The 23,411-nt window shown below is 37.4% G+C and overlaps 2 protein-coding genes across 8 annotated transcripts in view; one reads left to right on the top strand and one right to left on the bottom strand.

The window, feature by feature from the left end:
* The window catches only part of LOC139949662 (germinal-center associated nuclear protein-like), a 94,406-nt gene that overhangs the window by 54,473 nt on the left and 16,522 nt on the right, over positions 1 to 23,411 (bottom strand). The window lies entirely within an intron of this gene.
* On the top strand, positions 930 to 19,499 carry LOC139949668 (uncharacterized). Of its 7 annotated transcripts, none has more exons than XM_071948134.1 (3): positions 930 to 992; positions 10,806 to 10,923; positions 11,648 to 19,499. In XM_071948134.1, exon 3 carries the CDS (start codon positions 11,667 to 11,669, stop codon positions 13,467 to 13,469), a length of 1,803 nt encoding a protein of 600 aa, XP_071804235.1. In that variant the 5' UTR covers positions 930 to 992; positions 10,806 to 10,923; positions 11,648 to 11,666; the 3' UTR covers positions 13,470 to 19,499. The 7 variants fall into 7 exon arrangements, with proteins under 7 accessions (XP_071804235.1, XP_071804230.1, XP_071804237.1 ...); XM_071948129.1 differs by having other exon boundaries at positions 11,645 to 19,499; XM_071948136.1 differs by lacking the exon at positions 930 to 992 and adding an exon at positions 2,228 to 3,293.

Genomic DNA, 23,411 nt, shown 5'->3' with positions numbered 1-23,411 from the left:
GATCGCTTGATAAAATAATTAATCACATCAATTGGAAAGAAAAAAAAACCACACAACAACAAAAACAGCATAACAATGCATTCTGGAGGATAAGAAACTTATATTTAGCTCTCAATGATATGAAACTGAAGATAATGCTGATTGTCCCCCCCCCCAGAAAGCTTCACTTCTGGCCCGGATCCATGGGGGTGGGTCCCCCTCTTAAAAATAGTCTGTTGACGTTTTCAGAGCCAAGGTTGTACACATATGATCTATTTTTAGTACGTAAATGGTACACAAATGATTGATTTTATGTATTCAAAAAGTGTACCTAAATTATTGTTTAGCATTTTATATAATTTTGATATTTTGTGATATTTTTTCACAGGACTCGGGGAAGTACTGAGTATACAGTGCTAACACACATAGGTGTATGGGTAAAAAAACAAAATTAATATTATTATGCAAATTTAACATCTATAATATCATTGCGGTACCCGCTGCCAAAACATAGGATTCGAACTGCCTCTAGCTACCGGGCAATCTCGGTAGTCTAGATGGTAAGACACTGCTCTAGAACTGCAAGGGTCGTGGGTTCGAATCCCACCCGAGTAACATGCCTGTGATATTTTTGTTCACATGACTCGGGAAAGTACTGAGTATACAGTGCTAACGCACATCGGTGTATGTGTGAAAAAAACAAAATTAATATTCTTTATCCCGATGCAAATTTAATATCTATTATGAGCATTTTAGATTCAAATTTCAAAACAATAGCTGGACACAGCCTGCTTTCTTTCAATCAAAATACATTTCAACTAAACGCTCAACTAAGGGCCACTCTATAATGTTTGGATGGAACATTTACAGGGAAGAATAAACAATCATCATTTTAACACTGAATCGCCCCATTTCAAAATGGTCCGATCCGACCATAATGCATGGCTTCCCGCCCATACAAAATGTATGTTGCCAACAACATTAGAAGGTTCGGATATTCTGCAGACATTAGGGTAAGTTTCATGTTGAATTTCACTGGATACATTGTTTGAGTTGTTTTAACTCTATGCTTATTTTGGGTTGTTGAAGTTTTTGTAATATTCAGTACAGCAAAATATACGATAATGATAGTCATCACTGCCCTCTATTCTACATGTAGTTTATATAATGGGCCTGTGTTGTATTAGCCGATTATTTGTTCATGTGCTTCGAACAAAGGAAGTCAATCCTCAATCTTAAAGGCAGTGGACACTATTGGTAATTACTCAAAATAATTCTTAGCATAAAACCTTACTTGGTAACGAGTAATGGGGAGAGGTTGATAGTATAAAACATTGTGAGAAACAGCTCCCTCTGAAGTGCCATAGTTTTGGAGAAAGAAGTAATTTTCCACGAATTTGATTTCGAGACCTCAAGTTTAGAACTTGAGGTATCGAAATCAACCATCTAAACCATCTAAAAGGGTGTTTTCTTCTTTCATTATTATATCGCAACTTTGATAACCGATTGAGCTCAAATTTTCACAGGTTTGTTATTTTATGCATATGTTGAGATACACCAACTGTGAGAGCTAGTCTTTGACAATTACCAATAGTGTCCACTGCCTTTAAGACTAAGCATGCCTTTAAAAACAATAACTGCTCAGTTTTCCACATTGAACTTGGTTCCTCCATGAATATTGAGCTTTGTGTATAAAACAATTAGGAATCTTTTTAACCCAATCTTAGATGTTTGTATTTTTTTGTTTCTTGTATCTGTTGAATCTACCTGTCAGTTATTGTTCTTAACTTTAGTGTTTTTGTCTGCACTGTTTGAACCTATGCCCAGTGTGGGCTAGTAAAGTTAAGTTTGTATCTTATCTAGTTTAAGTGTACAATGAAAAAAACAAAAATTACAAGTAATTTATGAATAATTCAGGATTTTTGTGTGATGATTCACGGAGGCAACAGAGGCAATTGCCTCCAAAACCCTAATTAGTCACAGCATCAAGGCCCCTTGAAACATTCAATTCAATTAAATTCATTTTTATTTGTCCCACCATGTAGGAAACTCTATTTGAATACATGCAATACAGAAAGAAAAATAAATAACACACAATCATAAATAAACTACTGGAAATATTAATTAATCAGAAAACTACATTACTAATAAACCACAATTCAATTATACTGAAAACTACATCTAAGCAGAAAGTAAACAAAGTAGTTAAACACGGTTGAGGAGACGGACGGAGTATGGTATGAAGGAGTTGAGGTACCTGTTTGTTTTGCACCTAAGTGACTGCCATCTCCTACCACTTCTAAGTTTGATGAAGAATTTGTTTATTGGATGGTTGGTGTTACATACAACTGCCTCTGCTTTAGATAGAACCTTATCTTTGCAAGTTTCATCAAGATCGATGTCTATCCCTAGGATTTTTGATGCTTGTTTCACAACCCGTTTCATTTTACCAGTATCTTGTTTTCTTGCTCCATTGTACCAAACCACACAATCATGAGTAATAGCACTTTCAATTAACAAATTAAGGATAATATTATTTGTGTTTCAATTGAGCTGTATACTCAGTAGGAACATTTTAACGAGTACAGGGGCTGACCTACTTAGTCTTTTATTGGTTAGCATTTTCAGGCTAAATTTAATTGCAATTTTGTTGATTTTATTTTTACTATGAGCAATGGAAAGCTGTTGATAGTATAAAACATTGTGAGAAACGGCTCCCTCTGAAGCAACATACTTTTTGAGAAAGAGGTAATTTCTCACTCAAATAAAAAAAGACTTCAGCTGAAGCCTTTTTCTTTCATCATTCTCTTGCAACTTCAATGACCAACTGAGCCAAAATTATCATTGTGCATTATTTGTGCATATATGCTGGGATAAACCAATTGAAAATACTTGTCCTTGACATTTACAAAAGGTGTCCAGTGCCTTTAAAGTAGAAAGAATATCGTGCCTTAATGACTATCACACCATCACAAGCCTAGATTGTTTTTCGGCAACCCTGGACAGATTGTGTACTAAAACAACACATTTTGTAGAGAAATAGAAAGTGTTCTGCATACAAAGTGTATGAGTTTTAAAACAGTTGTGCAAATCATCCTGACAAACAATTCAAATTGCCTCACCTTTGGTGTCAGATGCTAATTCAGGAAACAAACTCAGTTTCTTTTGAAATGTCATACTCATGTGAATTTCCATGTGATGTTTACTGAAAATGCCACTTCAACAGTGGATGCTTTTTAAAGAAGTACTGTTCTGTGCGAATAGTCAGAATTATAATTATTTCTGTCACTCAAGAAGGTTGGAAAAAGAAACCGGTAAGTTTTTGTACAGTTTGTAATGTAGTACATAATTAAGTCTGCTAATGTTTCATTAAACTTACTGTAACAATACTTGCTCAGGTCCTTGAATTTCATTCTTGATGAGGCAAAGCAGTTTTCCTCTTGGCCCAATTTCATAGAGTTGCTTATAAGGTTGCTTAGTCACAAAATATTGCTTAACATTCTTTTGCTTAGTAGAAATTAGCAGGGTAACAGTCACAATGTGTATATGTCACATGAAAGGCAGTTTGGCTGGTAACCTCATTCTGGTCAGCATAATTTTCTTGTGCTCAGCATTGTTTTATGCTTAGGCAGCTCTCTGAAATTGGGCCCTGGTAATAAGTGCACTTATATGAGGAAAGTTTAAATTTGTACTGGAACTTTGCAAAGGGCACAACAGCAAAAGCACAGGGCACCACTGTAATTGCTGTGGGTACCATGGGTTATTTCAAGGCCTGATACCTTCTATATACGGTGCAAATAACAATAATGCTTGGTTCTTATATAGCACACATATCCTAGTAGCTAGATCAAGGCATTTTACAACATTAATATCACTGTTCATGAGGCATACCTTACCCATTCCTCAAACTTTCAAAGCATATTGTACAACACCAAGCTTCTAAAATAAGTGCAAAGGAGTTAATCTAACACAACACCCTACCAGTCCTCAAAGGATCCCATTTGTATACACCTGTTGTAAGAGAAGCAATTATGGTTAAACTGCCTTGCTCAATGACACAAGTGTCAAGACTGGGATTCCGACCCATACTCCAATGATTCAGCCATTAGAACTTGAGTCAGTTGCCTATAGAACACTCGGCTACAACACTACATGTATGTTATGTACATGTACATTTTTTTTATTTATCTGAACTTGTTGGACTTTACGATCATCTCAACAGTCTTCAAAGTTCATTTTCTTACGCTGCTCCTTTTTTTGAATAGTCTCCCTGTGTATATTCGCCAGGCTAGTTCTTTACACTGTTTTAAGTCTCTGTTAAAAACTCATTTGTTTGAAGCTGCTTATTTGTAATCTGCCTACTAGTATTGTACCTTGCTTAGGAGCTTTCGCATTAGGCACTTTACAAATGACTTTACTATTTGTATTTCATTTATATTTTGTTTCCATGGAAATGTGGTTTGATGCAATAAAGAATGTTCAAGCGATCGAACGATGCAACAGTCTCCATGCAACAGTAACGTTGGTAACGATCACGGACAATGTTTCCCAAACTACATTAATAGAGCGTGTACAATGCATTTGAGTAATGTGTGAACCCACTAATTAAGTATTAAATGGAAAGTTTAACTTTGGTTTTGGAACCATTTGATAATTTTAGTCCTATATACAATAAAACTAACTTGTGAAAATTTCATTACCAAAAAAGTGGCTGCATTTTTGAGATACAAGTGCAATAGTTTTGGAATTGGTACCTAAAGCACGGAAATGCGAATGAATTTGCTGCTATCATACCATCATACTTTTTAACTTTATTTTATCATGATACATTGTTTTATAACCTACATTTACACTGGGCGGCTTGTTTATTGTATTTAATTGATGTATTATCGTAGCAGTGCAATCATGACTAATCCTATACTAATGGCTTATACCCAAAATGTGTTGGCATCTCTGACTCAGTGTACTAGCAAAACAATCTTAAAGGAACACATTGCCTTGGAACGGACGAGTTGGTCAAAACAAAAGCATTTGTAACTGTTTTTTATATAATGCATATGGTTGGAAAGATGTTTTAAAAGTAGAATACAATGATCCACGCAAGTTTGCCTCGAAATTGCGTGGTTTTTCTTCTACTGTGCGAACTAACACGGTCAGCCATTTATGGGAGTCAAAATTTTGACCCCCATAAATGGCCGACGTGTTAGTCGACGAGGTAAAAGGAAAACCACGCAATTTCGAGGCATGTTTGTGTGGATCATTGTATTCTACTTTTACAACATATTTCTACCCATTTGCATTTTATAAAAAACGGTTACAAACGCTTTTCAAAGACCAACTCGACCGATCCAAGGCAATGTGTCCCTTTAATGTTGCGAGTAGACATACAAAGTACATGTACTGAAGGTGACTCATTCATGATACATCGATCATTATGAATCATTCAAAAAGCCAGAAGGTAGTCCCCAAATGACGTGCTTCTCTTTTTATGGAAACAAAACTAAGAGATTACAAAAACCTGATGATATTGTTGTAAACTTCAACGTCAAGTTTCATATATAAAACCATCAATTATAGATTGTAAGGTTGCAGGTGGATTATTAATGTTTCAGCTGTCTGCGGTACATTGTCTTGCTTTGTACCACATTGACATTATTACAAAGGCCTTCATTGTATTTTGCATGGCATTATTATGAAGGCCTTTGTGTTGATCGATTCATCACTATTGTTGTGGTCAAGACATTATTAAAAGCATCAGGAGTGAAAGGGAATGTAAACATTTGGGTTATCACTCCCAAAACTAATGGCAATAAAAACTTAATTGGTTAGAAGTTTAGAAGTTCACAGCTTTTGATAGTATCAAAGCATTTTGAGAATCAGTTCACTTCGAAGTAATGTGGTCATGGAAAAAAATTATTTGTTATCCCCCAAATTTTAATTTGATTGAACTTGAGTTTATGTGGTTAAAGTGGTGGTACTGTAGACTGCGCTGATGTAAAACAGGAAGTGCATTCGATACAAACAGGACATTGATTGAAACAAACCAAGGGAAAAATGTTCTTTAATTTCAACCTAGAGGGCAAAGGGCAACATTGGAAATTTCCACCTCTTTTTTACATGATAACATGTGGTTCTAATCAGAGAAGTTCTTTTCCTAGAAATTCAGGAAAAAAAACCTTAAGTTGAGATCATCCCAAATATTTGTGGTTTTCCAACCAGACAGTTTCGCTCTACATTTGTACCAGCTGTAGCATGTTGAGAAGGGATGTTTACCAGCTGACTGCAGCCTCCCCAGACAAAGTCTAGTGCCCAATTTTTATTGAGCCTGTAAGCACAAAAACTTGCTATAGCAAAGAAAAGTATTTCTTAACAGAAACAGGTGACCACCCAAAATTACATGAAGTTTAAAATTGTTGTGACTGGCGCCCCACTAAATTTTTTGGTTAGCAAATAAATTTGTCAAGCAGTATTTTCTGGAGAACAGCTTCATGAAATTGGCCCAATTATGCTTGTAGTACCATAGAACATGGTGTACAAAGGCCAGCTACTAAGTGTTCCTTCTATTTTCAGTTAAAGGTACAAGTTGCGTTCGATCAGGGGAGTTGGTCTATGAAAAGCGTTTGAAACCGTTTGTTATAAAATGCATGTGGCATATGGCTAAACACGGCACGCCATTTTGTGGAGTCAAGTTTTTGACTCCATAAAATGGCAGACAGTGTTAGTTGGCAAGTAAAAGGAAATCCATGCAATTTCGAGGCATTTTTGTGTGGATCACTCTATTCTATTTTTTTTAACCATATCGATTTCATAACAAACGGTTTCAGACACTTTTCATGGACCAACTCGCCCGATCCAAGGCAACGTGTCCCTTTAACAATGGACCTTGTATACATGTACATTGATGTCATACTGCCGCCATTTTAGGCCAAACGATGACAAAACAATGGAAAATTCACATGCATGAAGCACAAGACTAGCCAATAGGCAACCTTCTCTAATTCCCAAGCCAAGGGCGCCTTACACAAATGACATCATGCGCATAAGCTCTAGAAGTTTCTTTTAATTCAACTATATTCATTCCCACAGCCTTTAGCATTTTAGTAAATTTACCACCTGCAGTTTATGAATGGACTGCTTGTTATGGTTGACACAACCTTCTGCAAAACAAAAGGCTTTAACAGGTCTCCCTATTTGTTGAGGTTTCAGGCTTTGAAAATAAACGTAGGTCCCTGTAATCACCTGCAAGTTACAGAGTTGCCTTGACAATGGAGCTGCCCTTCACATTCGTTCATTCATTAATCTATTTCTTTTTTTTTGTCTGTAAAAATAACAGACAATGACATTAAAAACTATCGATTCTAAAACTTTTTTGAGAAAAAAATAAAATAAATAAAATACCGGAATTTACCCTTTCTTAAACCAAAGACCTTCTTGCCCTACTCTAAGATAGTGGTTTCAGTTTTTACTGCAGGGGTTGTGCTTAAAGGGTTTGGGTACTTTATGTAGGACACAAAACACAGTATCCATAGATTTTACACTAAACTATCAGCTTGAAGATATCCCTTAAAATGTAACTTGCTGATGTGCTTTAGTTTAAAAAAAATTGTCACAAAAAAATTCCAGGCCTGTGTCAAAAACAAATCAGCTGTTTCCTGTTCTTGCTGGGTAGGGACTTTCCACTATTGAGTACTGAGCTATTTAAATGCTATGACCAATTGAAACCAAAATTTCTAGTATGCATACCTCTCCAATGAGCCAATGGATGCATAGCATCAATGGAGTGCATTGTTCAAATTTGCAGGTAAAGTTATTAGCTTCCTCTGTCGGCTCAATTGTAACTCTACGTTTTCCATGGTGTTTCAACTTCATGTTTACCTTGAGAAAACTAACCTGCAAGGATTTGACCACAAAATAGTACAATTTTACTCTCCAAAGTGGTAAGTTCTTTGTTGAAAGATCTTTTATGTATTTTCTTACTGCCATAGTTTCCTTCCAAAACTCACAGCTCTGAAACATTCAAGTCATTCAAAACTCGGCGACTGAGAACATCTCTCTGGCTTCCTATACTCATTCTTGCATATATTGTAACTTAAGACTCTCCTATTATTTCAATTTAGTCATGGAATTGGTCCCATTTACTTGAGTGATCAGGGCCCTATTATGCAAAGCTGCTAAGCAAAAAATACTGCTTAGCAAATTTCTATGCCAAGCAAAATGTGGGTAAGGCACCAGTCACAACAATGTTTACTATGGACTTTTTGCTGGTCACCAGTTTCTGTTGAGCAATATTTGTCTGTGCTTAGCAAGTTTTTTTTGTGTTTACAGGCTTTATGAGAATTGGCCCTGCTCATCACTTCTATTTTTTGTAAGCATACTTTGGTTGCGCTATTAAGTATGTTGTGTGCTTCCACAGCTGTGTCTCAAGGGAAATTTATGCGTGAAAAACACCTCAAAGTTGTGCACCAGGCAGCAGGGAACGATTTCGTCCAGCAATTTTGCATAGCAAAATATTTTGACAGGAAAGTTTTGCGCACAATGAAAGCAAATTTTGAAAAGCAACTGAGACATTTCGTGGAGTATTTTGCTGTGCTATACAATGAAAATCATTCAATAGACAGGAAGATGCATCACGCCACCCTCAGCCCCATAAAAACAGCTCGATGTTCTCTCTGTAAAGAGCGTAATGGTTGCCCACCAAGTAATGTTTTGTGCACCTGCGCGACTAGCAATTGAAACATTTTGTTTCATTTTACACACGATCCATTTTCAGAGATATATTGTAACTGACAAATTTCAACCTCGGATAGAAAAAAAGAGGACAAATTAGGGATGTTATTGGCCCAATGACCTGCTGTTGATTTCACCAATTTCTTCCTAACTTGGGATTAATCTTAAGACTTATGACGAGTTCAGTTTCGTATGTGAAGATGTTAGGATGCATAGAACCCATCCTAAGTTAGGACGGGTTACATGTCCTTACTCAAGAATTAATTATAGCATTTTGTGAAATCGGCTGCAGGACACTAAATGTAAAGTGCATTGATACAGTCGATTGTGAAATGCGATATATAAGAAATTGTGTTTATCATTATTATTAAATGCAAAAAACTTCCTCCTTTCGAGTCTTGGTTTCGTAGCTTAAAACCAAACAGTACGAAGATCAATTGTTTATTGTTGAGTTTCAAAACCCTCTTCTAGGGTTTTCTTTCCACATCTACAACTGAAACTTCCTCCCTTGTCTTCTCTCCATTGGGTTCTTGGCTAATACAGTGATTTAGTTTGCTTTTCTGAGAGTCCTTGGCTTCACACCCACAATAACTGAAATCAAACCAAATGAAACTGCCCCAAAAGTACTGGTTATACTTTAAGCCAGTGTAGAATTAACAGAAGTGGTTCATCGGGAAATAACCCAGTTGTCTTCTTGCCAAGTTTGGCTCAACTTTAAAACTGAAGTTGTTCTCAGTTGTGAATGTTTTAAAGGTAAACTACTTATGGGTTTTGGATGAGTTACTAAAATGTTTTTTCTTTATTATCACTAAACTACCTTTAAACCACCAGCCGTCGATTTCACAAAGTTAGGACTCTACTTATCTCGAGTTAGGACGAGTAACTCTTCCTAACTTAGGATTAATCTTAAGGTCTGCATGCTACAGTGCAGAGTTGGGACTCGTCCTAAGTCCTACGATTAGTCTTAAGTTAGGAAGAGTTTTGTGAAATCGACGGCAGGTGAAGATCTCATCAAATTTGATATATTTTTGTGTGTGTGTGTTTGAAAGTATAAATATATTTTTCGTTGATTTTGTGCATGTCAACTAACATTGTTATTTTGATTGCGGCAATAGAAATAAGCATTTGTGAAATGGGGAAAGGGGGGTCTTTAAAGGCTTTTTCCTTGACTTATATTTCAGATGGAAGTAATTCTCTGGAAAATTGGTGCTGGTATGAACTTACATAACCAGATTTCATAATCAAATTATTAGATGTTAAATTTGCATCCGAATAAATAAAACTTAGAATCTAAGAACTAAAACTATAATGAGATTTGAGGCATGGCATGGTGAGGTATCAATGTATATTTGGTTTGAAGTAACACCCTGTGTTTGTCTACTTGCTTGGTAGATAATGTTATTTTTGAGAGCTTGTCTTGCTATCTACTCCATGTACAGCAGAGTAGATTTTTCGGAAATTGGGACACTTCTCTAGGACCGCTGAGTAGTTTTTCAGAATTCAGGAGACTAATTCTCAGTTCTGACAAGAATTGTCCTGCTTTTATAACTGCTACATTGGCAGAAGGTAGGAAATCGACTGGGACTACTACTACTTTTGCTTAGTGGATCGAGGAGGAATCTAGTTATTAAAGACAATGGGCAATAATGGTAATTGTCAAAGACCAGTCTTCTCACTTGGTGTATCTCAACATATGCATAAAATAACAAACCTGTGAAAATTGGAGCTCAATTGGTCGGCGGAGTTGCGAGATAACTATGAAAATAAAAAACACCCTTGTCACACGAAGTTGTGTGCTTTCAGATGCTTGATTTCAAGACCTCAAATTCTAAACTTGAGGCCTTGAAATCAAATTCGTAAAAAACTACTTCTTTCTCGAAAACTACGTCGCTTCAGAGGGAGCCTTTTCTCACAAGGTTCTATACTATCAACCTCTCGACATTACTAGTTACCAAGAGAGGTTTTATGCTGATAAATATTTTGAGTAATTACCAATAGTGTCCACTGCCTTTAACTTCACAACAGCAGAACGAGTGCTTAATTAGTCTGAACTAAGAACCAAGAATTAAACTAATCAATTATTTGTCTCATCCTCTTAGGTCTTCAAGGAGGACGGTGCTTGATATATTTGGGATCCACTTCTGGACAACTATCCGAATGAAGATCGGCTTAACTAGAATTTCACGAGAAACAGATCAAACTTTACCCCTTTTAAAGGTATGAATCGAATGCTGCTAAGCAGAATTTTGAGATGTTTTTAGAGTCTGGCCAGCAGGACCAGTTAGCTTGTTATTTCACTAGTCTGTTAGCTTTTACACCAGTCCATACGTTATAAGTAGGACTTGAAACTTTGCATGGTGGAAATAGACGGAGAAAGAAAGAGAAAGACGATCAGAACATACTGATCGAAACGTCGAGTTAAGCCAACGGTTCTTTTCGGAACCACCCCAACTCATTAGAGATAGTCATTACATGGTGTTACCGCAAACCTTTCCATACAATACGTTATATTAAATATGGATGTAGTATCTTGACTGCCAGGCAATGCTCTGGATCGCACAAGGTAACTCTTTTGTGCATTTCCAATAGCACCCTGCACTAGTGACGTCACTTTTTCTTAAAATACCAGGCTGTCAGACGAACATGGCACACCACCTCTGCAATCACTGCGTCATTGACCCACCAAACTGCAGTAGTGTACGTACATGTAGTTAGTCGCGAGTAAACATACAATTTGGCCTTACACGCGAGTTAGTGAAATTTTACTCTTTTGTCTGACATCCGGGTATTTTTCTTCTGTTTATAGCATAATTGCAGAATACTGTGGATTATAGCAATGTGGCACCACTCAGCATGTAATGGCCGAACATTCGAGACAGCAAAATACGAAAACCTAGTTTTAAAAAGATTGTTTTTGTTTTTTGTTTTTTCCCCCCAGCAGGAAGCATCTAGTATGCAAGATGGCATATTGCATCATCAGAAACCTCACCTTAGTCTTTATGAGTCTTGTATCTGCAGCACATCTAGGAGCATCTCAAAATGTTACGATCACTCAAATCTGTGAGTTCACCGAATGGGCGTTAGACGCAAACTGCCGCAACCGCGATTTGGAGGAGATCCCACTTGAGTACAAGACCGCAGTATCCATGGATATTCGGAACAACAGACTTAAAATCCTCACGGCGGGAAATTTTACGGGATTTCGAGATCTGCGCTATCTTGACCTGGAGTTCAACACCATCTCTGAGATAAACAGTGGAGCTTTCGGTGGATGCGATTCGTTATTGTACATCTACTTGCAGTTCAACTTGTTAGAAAGCGTAGAGGAGGGAGCATTTGAGGGCAGTTCATCTCTGGAACGACTTTTCCTGAATCAGAACAGCATAAGTCAACTTCATCAAGATGCTTTTCGTGGACTTGGCGCCCTCACTGGTCTTTACATTGGTCTAAATGAAATAAGTCAATTACCCGCAGGGCTTTTTCGACACACCCCTTTGTTGAAATATCTCCACATGGGCGATAACTTACTGACAAATCTCTCTCCACAAATCTTTGCCGGTTTGTCAGATCTTACATATCTGAACATAATGAACAATAACCTTAACATCATAGAGAGTGGAACCTTTGATCCTTTACAGAATCTAGAAGAGTTAGACTTGTCTGGTAATCTCCTCATTTCAATAAATGCCTTTCCAACTTTACCCAATTTGAAGATACTTGACCTTTATAATAATGAGATGCGGGAAATCAGCAGCTTGTCAGAAATGGTAGAAGGACTTGATGAACTCTACTTGGGGCAGAACAACTTATCCTGCACTTGTTCCATGAACTCAATTCGTGAATGGATCCAACGTCATAAGTCAGATGAGGGGGTTGACGCCAGTAAAGTAGACTTGACATGTCATTCGCCGCAACATCTAGAAGGCAAACTCCTGGATTCGATCTTAAGGGAAGAACTCTGTCGGGGAGATGTTGCGCTGGGTCATATCCCTGCATCTACACCAACTAAGTCTGAAGCCGCTACAAGGCGCACTAATAAAGGGCCCTTTCAGACATTGATGCCCCGGACGTCAGCAACCAGCGGAAGGCACAATGTAGACAGCAGACACAATAATGACGATCAAGGTATCAATGAGGAGAGGTACCTGTTTCTTGGGCTCGATGACGCCATTGTCTATGTCCTTGCCGCTGGTGTCACAGTCTCTGTTATTGTCCTCGCCATGTGTGTCATCATCAGGTGCCTCGCCTGGCGCACTGAGAGATACCACCAGCAGCTGGATGCGGCGACGATGAAACGTCAGAAGAACCACGTCACCGAGGATCCTTATTCATTCATCCCGTCTCAACCCCCGCCCCGTGACCCCGCCTTCGTACTACACGAGGGCTTCAGCAATAATGATAATGCCATTCCAGGGTCTTGGAATGCATATCCAGACCACATCAACAGTTTTGAATCCAGCAAACCACTGTTTGGCTTCAGGCCACTACCACCGTCAGGTCCAATACCTAAGCTGGAAAGAGAACAGCTTCACAGAGCCCCATCCTACAAGCATACCCAAGATGGTTATCAAGCTGTTACCATACCAGAGGGGTACAGCAGCAACCTCGATATGATGTATCCAGCTCCTGCGCTCCCTGGATATGACTATCAGGACCTTGGGATAGAAGCAGATCTGAGCCCAAGTCCACAGCACAGTCCAAGCCCAATCAAACATGAGTACTTCACCCAATTCTGGATCCCAACCCAAGGCCAACAGGTGTAAAGGCACAGGTTCTTCCTGGGTGTTGTTACATATAAAGAGGGTTTACACTACAATTAAGAGCTAGGGTAGTGGGTCTGGGTCTTCCCTTGGTCTAGAGAATGAAGAACCCCTGTACTTTTTGGTGTAACATTGCAGAGGGTTTGAAGTCTCTTTGCTTGTGGGTGGGTCTGTGTCTTCCCTTGGTCTAGAGAATGAATCCCTCAGTACTGCTTTGGTAATGATTCCTCCATGGTCTAGAGGATGAAGTCCACACTGTCGTACATGTCATTTTCCAGAGTATCTTGTAATGGCTAGAGTGTCCTGAATATAGAAGGCCCAGGGTGTATGTGCTGGTAACTTCTCCCTTCAACCATCAGTTAACATATCTTTACTGTATTTTTAGCTTGTTGTCTCTGGCAGAGTTTTAAAAAGTTGTTTCAAGTAATTTGTAATGAAGGCTTTGAGTATTTTTATAATTTTTTAACTTTTACTGACTTGTCTTTTGTGAGTTATATTTTGACTAACCTTTTGCTGTGTACTTAAGTTTTTGATTATAATAATTAACACTTTACAAAAAAAGGTTGTCATGTTTTTTTTTATATACATGTGTGTTGACTGTGAACAATTGTACCAATAGTCCATCATAAGTGCAGTATCTTGCCAAATTAAAGAATATAAACAAACTGATTTTTAAACAAAAATGTTGTACAAAATATTCATTATGACTGAAATTAAGATTAAAACGCAATGACTTTCAGTATACAATCATTGTTTTTAATAAGCAATATTTTACGAATGGATGAAAAAAAGAAATGTATTTCATGCGTTGAATTTTGTTTTTGTTGAAATTGAGATCGGTACAGAAATAGCAGTTGAAACATTTTTTATAAGCAATATTTTACGAATGGATGAAAAAAAGAAATGTATTTCATGCTTTGAATTTTTTTTTTTTGTAAATTGAGATCTGGTACAGAAATAGCAGTCGAAACATTGATACCAATTAAGACCTCCCTTGATGGCAGTGAAGTTAATAGTCTCCTTGATCCGAAGCAAAAGGTAGTAGTCCTGGCTGACTTACTACCTTCTGCCCAGATACCTGTTGTAATTAATAAGCAGGCAGTTCTTTTCAGAACTGAGAAAGCTCCCTAAAATCTGAAAATCTACTCAGCGATAAATAATAGCAAGAAAAGTTCTCAATAAGAAAGTAATCCTGACGATGACTAGAGCAAGCTAGTCGAAACGTTGAGACCAATTCAGAACTGACTCCGCGGCAGTACATTTAATTACGATCCTATAAGCTAAAGTAGTAGTCCAAGTCTATTTTCTATACCATCCGCCCTGGTAATAGTTAAAAGCAGGACAGTTCTTTTCAGAACTGAGAAGTCTCCCGACCCTCCGTTTATCTACTCCGCGGCAGAAGAATAAAGCAAGACAGTTCTCTAAGAAGAAACTCTACCTGGCAAGTAGATACACACATGGTGTTACTGCAAACCAAATATACATTGATACCTCACCATGCAATGCCTCAAATCCTATATATGAAAGTAATCTACATAGCAATAATTTGTTAAGATCAACAGATGGACATATTTCTCCGGAGGACTTGTACTGGGATGAAAGTGATGAGCAAACTCTCAGATTGAAACTAATCACATTGTTTTTACCAATAATTTAACATCATGTAATACTTTCCACCAATACAATTTTAGAGGTTTACAAAGAATGCTGTGCATTTTAATAAGTATTTCCTTTAAAAATATAGTTTAGATTTTAAGAATTTTAATTTCTCTCTTCAAATTATAGTTTTGGATTGTTAATCTGGAGGTCGTTAGTTCAAATCCCGCTCTGTCAATGCCAAATCGTTTAAAGTTTTTTCCTAGTCTGTATCCCTTGTGGTTTATTTGATAAATATAGTTTTATAAGAAAAAAAGGTTTAAATAGATGTGTTCTCAGGTCAAACTTTTTTGAAACTTTTGAATACTTTTAATATTGCCTTTAAGTTTTGTATTTTATACTTTCTGAACTTGACCAACTTGTGCAACCAGAGAATTCCTGTTTTTGAAATGAGTTTCTAGTTCGGAAAACCAATCAAATCAATTGAATTTATAATTTTATACATTTGTAAGTAGTATATCGCTATGCTTTTTACTACAAGTAGCTTTAGTTCATATCCAGATATGCCAGCTTTTTAAACCAGTTTAATATTTCTTAAAAGGCACTGGTCACATTTAGTAATTGTCAAACACCAGTATTCCCACTTGGTGTCCCAACATATGCATAAAATATCCAACCTGTGAAAATTTGGACCCAATTGGTCATAGAAGTTGCAAAAAAATAATGAATGAAAAACACCCTTGTTGCACAAATTTGTGTGCTTTCAGATGCCTGAAAGAAAGGCTTCAGGCCTGAAGTCTTTCTCAGATTCAAACATTTTAGTGATAAATTACCTCCTTCTCGAAAACGATTTTACTTCAAAGGGAGCCATTTCCAATAATGTTTTATACTATCAACATCTCTTTGTTGCTTGATACTTACAGTACGCTTTTATGCTAAAATTTTTAAGAATTACCAAACGTGTCCATACCTTTAATTCTTGTATAGCGCAATTAGGAAAGTGAAAAGTGAAAATGAAAGAGTGAGTACAATGTGTTTTAAGATGAATGCAAATTTCCGGTAAATCCTAAAAAGAAACCATTTAAAGCCATTGGACACTTTCGGTAAACAGTATTGTCCAAGGCCCACACTTTGTGTACCACAACTTCTATATCAAATAACAAACCTGTGAAAATTTAGGCTCAATCGGTCATCGGAGTAGGGAGAAAACAACGGAAAACCCCACCCTTGTTTCCGCGCGTTTCGCCGTGTCATGACATGTGTTAAAAATAAATCCGTAATTCTCGTTAACGAGAATTTATACTGTTTTGCTGTTTTCTCAAAAAGTAAAGCATTTCATGGAATAATATTTCAAGAGAAGTCTTTCACCATTGCCTTCTGTAAACCCTGTAAGTTATTTGTAAATCTGTGAACTTTTATTTTTTTTTTTTGAACCGAAAGGGTACAATGGCTTTAAAACAATAACAGAACTATATCCTGCTAATCCAGGGTTCTCATTTATGAACATAGTGAGAATACTGGTCTTTGAAAATTACCAATTGTGTCCAGTGCCTTTAAAGGCAAAGTACACCTTTTTTTGTGGTTTTTGGAACCGTTTTGTTGTTTAATCGTATACACGTAGATATGTACAATAAAACCAAACTGTGAAAATTTCATTTCAAAAGGTGGTAGTGTTTTTGAGATATCACCGAAAACTCTGGAGCGGTCTACATCCACGCAGGAAGAATAAACCTCAATAGGACTTCCACACAATCTGAGTCTCAGATTCAAATTTTGGGGCATGAAAAGTGGTATACTCCAATACTAAAATGTTTCATTTTAAAAGGTGTTAGTGTTTTTGAGATTTTACTGAAAATCTGGGGTGGTTTGACCATTCAGGAAGAATATTCCATAATTGGAACACAGTCAGAGAAAAGTTTCAAACAGAAATGTTTCTCAGATTGAAATGTGGAGCACTCTGGACCAAAATGTCGCAAGTTTGGCAGTAAAATGTTGAATTTGTTTTTTACATAATGTATTTGGTTTAAAAAGGTTTATCTGTGCAATTTGGAACATTTTATAATAAATGTACATGTACATTATAAATAAGAATTACTGGTGTTTTTCTAGGTTTACCCAGTAGTTTTTAGGGCCACTGCAATTAGAAAACGTAATATTAAGCTCAGTAAATGTTGTTAATATTCTTGCTATGAATTTTTGTGCATTTGCAACTCACTTAAAGGGAATGTACACGTTTGGTAATTACTCAAAATAGTTATTAACATAAAACCTTACTTGGTAACGAGCAATGGAGAGCTGTTGATAGTATAAAACATTGTGGGAAACGACTCACTCTGAAGTAACGTAGTTTTTGAGAAAGAGGTAATTTTTCACAAAAATAATAAAAGACTTCTAGCTAGAAGTCTTTTATTCTTTTCTGAAAGCACACAAATTCATCCAACAAGGGTGTTTTCTCTTAAATAATTTTCTCACAACTTCGATGACCATGATCAGCTCTGAGCTGAAAAACGATGTTAAAGGGACACACCGGCCGAATTGGGCTCTTTGGGCTACAAAATAGACTAAGATATGACTTCAACGGTCTTCCAGGAATGAAAAAGAACAGTCCTTAAAAAAAAATCATAAAATTTAGCCGTTTTCGAGCATTTTAAGACAAAAACGCAGGTCGCGTGATTGTTCTAACCAAAAAGTGGTACAAATTCACGTGACCTTCCGGGCTAGTTTTACTTTCAGCCGTCTAAAAGTAACTTACTTAAACAAATTTAAATCTTTTTTTTACAAAATTATTTATGAATAATTGACGAAAAAGATCATGTATTCAAATTATCGCTACAAAATGTAAATAATGGTGAAAAATCTAACGTAAGATTCACATTCAAAGAGTCCGTGTAACGGAAGCTTGTTATATGGCCGCTTTGGTTTTTTAAAATAATTTTTCGCTAAATACGTGACATTTTGATGATTTTTTTTTATAGCAACCATCTATAAAAACATTATTTTTGATTCTACACCCCTTAATTGCGTAAACGGTGAGCCGGTGTGTCCCTTTAAGTCTATACATTAATAATTCACATGTGCCGTTATTGTTCTCAAAGAAAGCTGTTATTTTGTACAATTCTTGGTTTTGTAAGGTTAGTTCTTTTCGCAATAAAAGAAAACTGAAATGTTCTCCTATGTCCTGTGTAGTATCTTGCCTGCCAGTAAATGCCATGGAATGAAAGACACAAGGGTTTTATCAAGTAGACATGAAGAAGAAAAACAGTTAAAGACAATGGACACTATTGGTAATTGTCAAACACCAGTCTTCTCACTTGGTGTATCTCAATATATGCATCAAATAACAAACCAGTGAAAATTTGAGCTCAATTGGTCGTCAAATTTGCGAGATAATAATGAAAGAAAAAACACCCTTGTCATGCAAAGTTGTGTGCTTTCAGATACTTGATTTAGAGACCTCAAAATCTAATTCTGAGGTCTCGAAATCAAATTCGTGGATATTACTTCTTTCTCAAAAACTACGTTACTTCAGAGGGAGCCAATTCCAACAATGTTTTATACTGGCTCCCCATTACTTGTTACCAAGTAAGGTTTCATGCTAATATTAATAATTATTTTGAGTAATTACCAATAGTGTCCACTGCCTTTAAAAGTAGCTAACTAAAGAAATTTCCACAGTTTGAAAAATCCCTGAGTTGGATACATGAACAACCAGTGTAACTTTGACTTATCTTTTCATATAGGACAATTTTTTAATTTCGCAGGAAGATACATGTATGACATAATTTTGAAAAAAGTTTGTAGCCGTGACACTTGTGTTCTTAAGCAAGACACTTCACCATTGCTTCGTCCTTCGGATGGGACGTTAAGCCGTTGGTCCCATGTGTTAATGCATGTAAAAGAACCCAGTGCACTTATTGACAAGAGAAGGGATTCGCCCCGGTGTTCCTGGTCCAATAAGCAGCAAATTGCGCCACAGCACCTTGTAAAACATTACATGGTGCTATCAGAATTAGGTCTCATGATTCAAACGTAGTCCCACATCTTGCAGGAAATACTGTATGTTACAGTGCCAGGAGCGTCGCTGAGAGACGGACATGTGCGCTATATAAGAAGCCACAACTATTATTATTACTATTATAATAAGTTTCCGATTGGGAAAAACAGTTTCCATAATCAGGGAGATAATCGAATCTAGAGCAGTGTCTAATACACCGTAGAATACAGTGCTAACACACATCGATATAAAATGTGTGTATGTAAAACAAAAAATAAATATAAATGATCTCAGATGCAAATTTAAACATCTATTGCAGCATACATGTACACGTAGACGGAATTGGCCTGTAGGCCATAAGTGGAACGTGAATAAACAAATGGCAAAAATATGTTATAAACAAAGGAAGTAGCCTTTATATTGAAATAAATAAGTATAAGTAAAATAAAGCGAGGCCGATATCAGTTTCACAGTTGTGTTTTTCTTTCTAGTGCGAATGTGGCTTAAAGAATAGATGTAAAACTCCAAACACAATGAAGTCTACACAACTCTGAAGATTAAAGACAAATCAAAACCGATGTAAAAAAACATTCTCACACTATGTCAGAAAACTCTTAACTGATATTTTGGTGTCACTTTCGTGGCTCAGTTTAAACAAAAATTTATTCAGGTTCTTTGGGATTCAACTCTTTTTCTCTTAACATAAATCATGAGGGATTTGGCACTCCGAAAGTAAAAACTTCTTTTTCCCACGCATTATCAGACTTTTACTTTCCCCGGCCAAATATCTTTTTGTGGGAACTTAACTTTGTAGAAGTTTTTTATACAAAACCAAATTAGCTGAAAATGAATCATCTGGACAGGTTTTGATGTTTGTTGTTTGAGGTACATCATAGTGTCAGTTGCCAAGTTCTAGATATCAGGGGGCGTTTCATTTTCAAATATCAAATTACTGAAACAAATTTCAAAAGTTCCAAGCACTACTGGTTGGTTGCATATCACATAATATCATATCACGTACAAGTCTTCAAGGGGTTATTAGGGTGTTTGATGATCATTTGTAGAACTTAAAGGTTCTGTTCTATCTAAACGTCATATTGATTTTCAGCTAAAGGAGAATATGTCCACAACTATGACACGCTTACTTTTACGGAAATGAAATGTTTCAGAGTTTGTTTGTACTTCACCTTCAAAACTTTGCAAGTGTTTTGCTATGGCTGATTAACACCTACAACTAGGACATAGCAATCTGCTTACACTCCACATGTGCTGCTCATAATTCTTCTATTTTCTTGAGGACAAGCCTGATATTGTTCCAGGGAAACTCGAACAGTGGAACAAAAACTTGCCCTTTTGAACATTTCAAAGGGCATCAAGGGGACTCCACATGTGCTGCCCATGGTTATTCTGTTCTCTCGAGGACAGGCCTGATTTTTTTCCTGAAAAGGCAACTGTAACAGAGGAACAAAACTTGCCCTGGAACATTTCAATGGGAACATTTCACTAATTCCGTTGTTGGAATTGATCCATGCGAAGATTTTGGAACCAAATCTATGGAGCACTTTGCAAATTTCCAAAACAAATTGACATTACCCTCATAGAGTGCCCCTTGCTAAAGGAAAATTGCTGTGTCCCTTGCTGGAGGAAAATTGCTGTGCTTCTTCAAGAGCGAAGTTAAAGGCCTCCATAATGGTATCGACAGGTCAGATTTCAAACCTGGTATCCCAGGTTGGCATCTGCGCAACTCTCCTCTGTGTCATGCTTAAAGTTGTCTTGACCAGCACAGCTAATTGCAATGAGATCTGTGAGGACCAAACCCAAGCTTCGGACAACTGTCGAAACCGCTGTTTGTTTGACGCTCAGGAAGCCTGCAGAACATCAACAAGCTTAGACCTTCGCGATGGACGCTTAAGCGTCCTTGGTGAAGGTTGCTTCCAAGGATACGGACACCTTGGCATCCTGTCGCTGGTTAACAACATCATCAGCAACATCACCAGGGGAGCTTTCCAAGACTGTGATTCTCTGATCAAGCTGTATCTGCAGAACAACTTGCTGGAGACGGTGGAGGACGGAATCTTCCAAGGAGCGATATTGCTGGAGGTACTTGACCTGAGCGAAAACCGCATCAGTGACGTACACCCGGATGCTCTAAGAGACTTAAGCGTGCTCACTAATCTTAACATCTATGCAAATAGAATCGGTTTGCTATCTAATACAACCTTTCAGCACACCCCTAGCTTACAGTTTCTTCACCTCAACAGTAACATTCTGACTGATCTACCTCCAGGGATCTTCGGTTGCTTGGCGGAGCTTCGCTACCTCGACTTGAAGAACAACCGACTTAGAGTCCTCGACGGGAAGGTCTTTGACGGCCTACAAAACCTGGAGGAGTTGAACCTGTCAGGAAACCTCATCACTTCTATCTCAGACTTCCCAGACTTGCCAAAATTGACGACGTTGCATCTTTACGGCAATAAGTTACAGCGAATTGGGAATTTATCCGTTGATGGACTCGATGAGCTCTACCTTGGGGGAAACAACTGGACATGCACTTGCTCAATGAGTCCACTGCGTGAGTGGATCCTTTATCATCAGGCAGAGAGTGAAACAAATATGATATGTCAACGCCCGTTGAACTTACAGGGCCGAAACCTCGCCAACATCTCAAGGATTGATCTATGTCGCCCTGAAGTGTTAACAAGGCTGATCACAAGCTCCACGAGCACAGAACCAGATGATTCTACGCCAACAAACACCTCCACTGAAACAGATTCACCTGTTACCGAACAGTACAACTCTATAGACTGGTCATCCTATACACCAGCATCAGACACCGGTCTAAGCGATGAGATCATTTATGTCATTGCAGGGGCGACAACTTTCACGGTTATCGTCCTAGTGCTTGGCATTATTTTAAAGTGTCTTGCCCATCGCACTCGTATGTACCACCAACAGGCACAAATCAGTGGTCAACAGCAGAACCTGCCGATGCAGCCACACCAACTCCCCGTCTACCAAAACGAGAACCAAGTGGAAGATTTCTACAGCCAAGTAGAACAGTACTCCTCTTCCAGCTCTCAGGGTGATTTGAGTCCCGCTTGCTCGCAGGAACCTCCATATTTAGTTCCAAGCATCAAGCCTGACCACCTCACTGGACCTTTGCGTCAAGACAGACGTCTCCCAGAACTGCCTAGTAGAGAAGACTTCTCACCCGTACCACGGGTACAGCAATGTTATACTCTACCCTCAACGGTAGTCTCAGAATGCCCGAGAGCTCCTGGCACGGTTGAAGCGAGCTACACGCATCAGGACTTCCGAAAAACAACCTTGGTTCGTGAAAGGTCAAGTCGCCACCGACAACTTCTCCAAGATGCATCTTGGATAACCTCTGAACTCCGACCCCTGGAGCCGACAGAAAACACCCCCAGTCCAATTCATCATACTTATATGTCTCAGATTCTCAGCCAAAAGGATTAAATGATTAAGATTTTTGTACATCGTAGAAAATCAGCCCTAGTGTATATGTAGCTTGACTGTAAATACCGGTATTTATTCTTAAAAATATTATTTTTTAAAATATTGTTTAAATCCTGTATAAAACAAAAATCTGAAAATTCAATTTCAAAAGGTGTACACGTATTTGAGAAACCGCTGAAAATCTGGAGAAAATATGTCCACGCAGAAAGAATAATCCCTACTGGGAATACAAAATCTGAGAATTGTTTTTTAAGAAACATGTCATAAAGAGGTACATGAACACTGTAGTACATCATTGGTTGGTTCTGGAAGAGTACATACATCCATTCAAATCTTCTAGTTTTCAAGAGAAAAAAAATCATAAATGGATGGAACATCATTGATTATTGGAAGAGTAAATTCATTCCAATCCTATAGTTTTCAAGAGACAAATCGTTAATGTACTGTAGCACATCATTGTTTTTTCTGGAGGGTACATTCATTCGAATAATTTTCAAGAAACATCATGAACTATGGTGTAACATTGATTTTACGAAAAGTGCAATTAGAAGGAAAAAACCTGTAACAATAAATTAATCAAATTACATTGTACATTGTATGTGGATGTAAATACCTTTTACTATATTTCAGTAAGGTAGGTTTCTGTTAAATGTTTTAAATTGTTTATTTTGACTGCTTCTAGTGCTATCAAAACAACAGCCATGACCAAATTTGTACAGTATTTCAGAAAGAGATATTTATAACCAGTTTAAGACGGACATACATGTAGTATAATTTCTTGTGAAAAGGTACTGGTATAAAATTTATAATAATATAATAATATCAAAGTCTTGTATAGCGCACGTATCTACAAACGAGGTACTCGAGGCGCTGAGTAA

This window comes from Asterias amurensis, chromosome 17, assembly GCF_032118995.1.
Source record: "Asterias amurensis chromosome 17, ASM3211899v1".
NCBI classification, from domain to species: domain Eukaryota; kingdom Metazoa; phylum Echinodermata; class Asteroidea; order Forcipulatida; family Asteriidae; genus Asterias; species Asterias amurensis.
Note: the sequence above shows the minus strand (reverse complement) of the source record. Positions and strands in the feature narration are given on the sequence as shown.

Excerpts from the sequence above, each read along its gene's own strand:
- LOC139949668 (XM_071948134.1), top strand. The coding sequence starts at position 11,667 with ATGGCATATTGCATCATCAGAAACCTCACCTTAGTCTTTATGAGTCTT.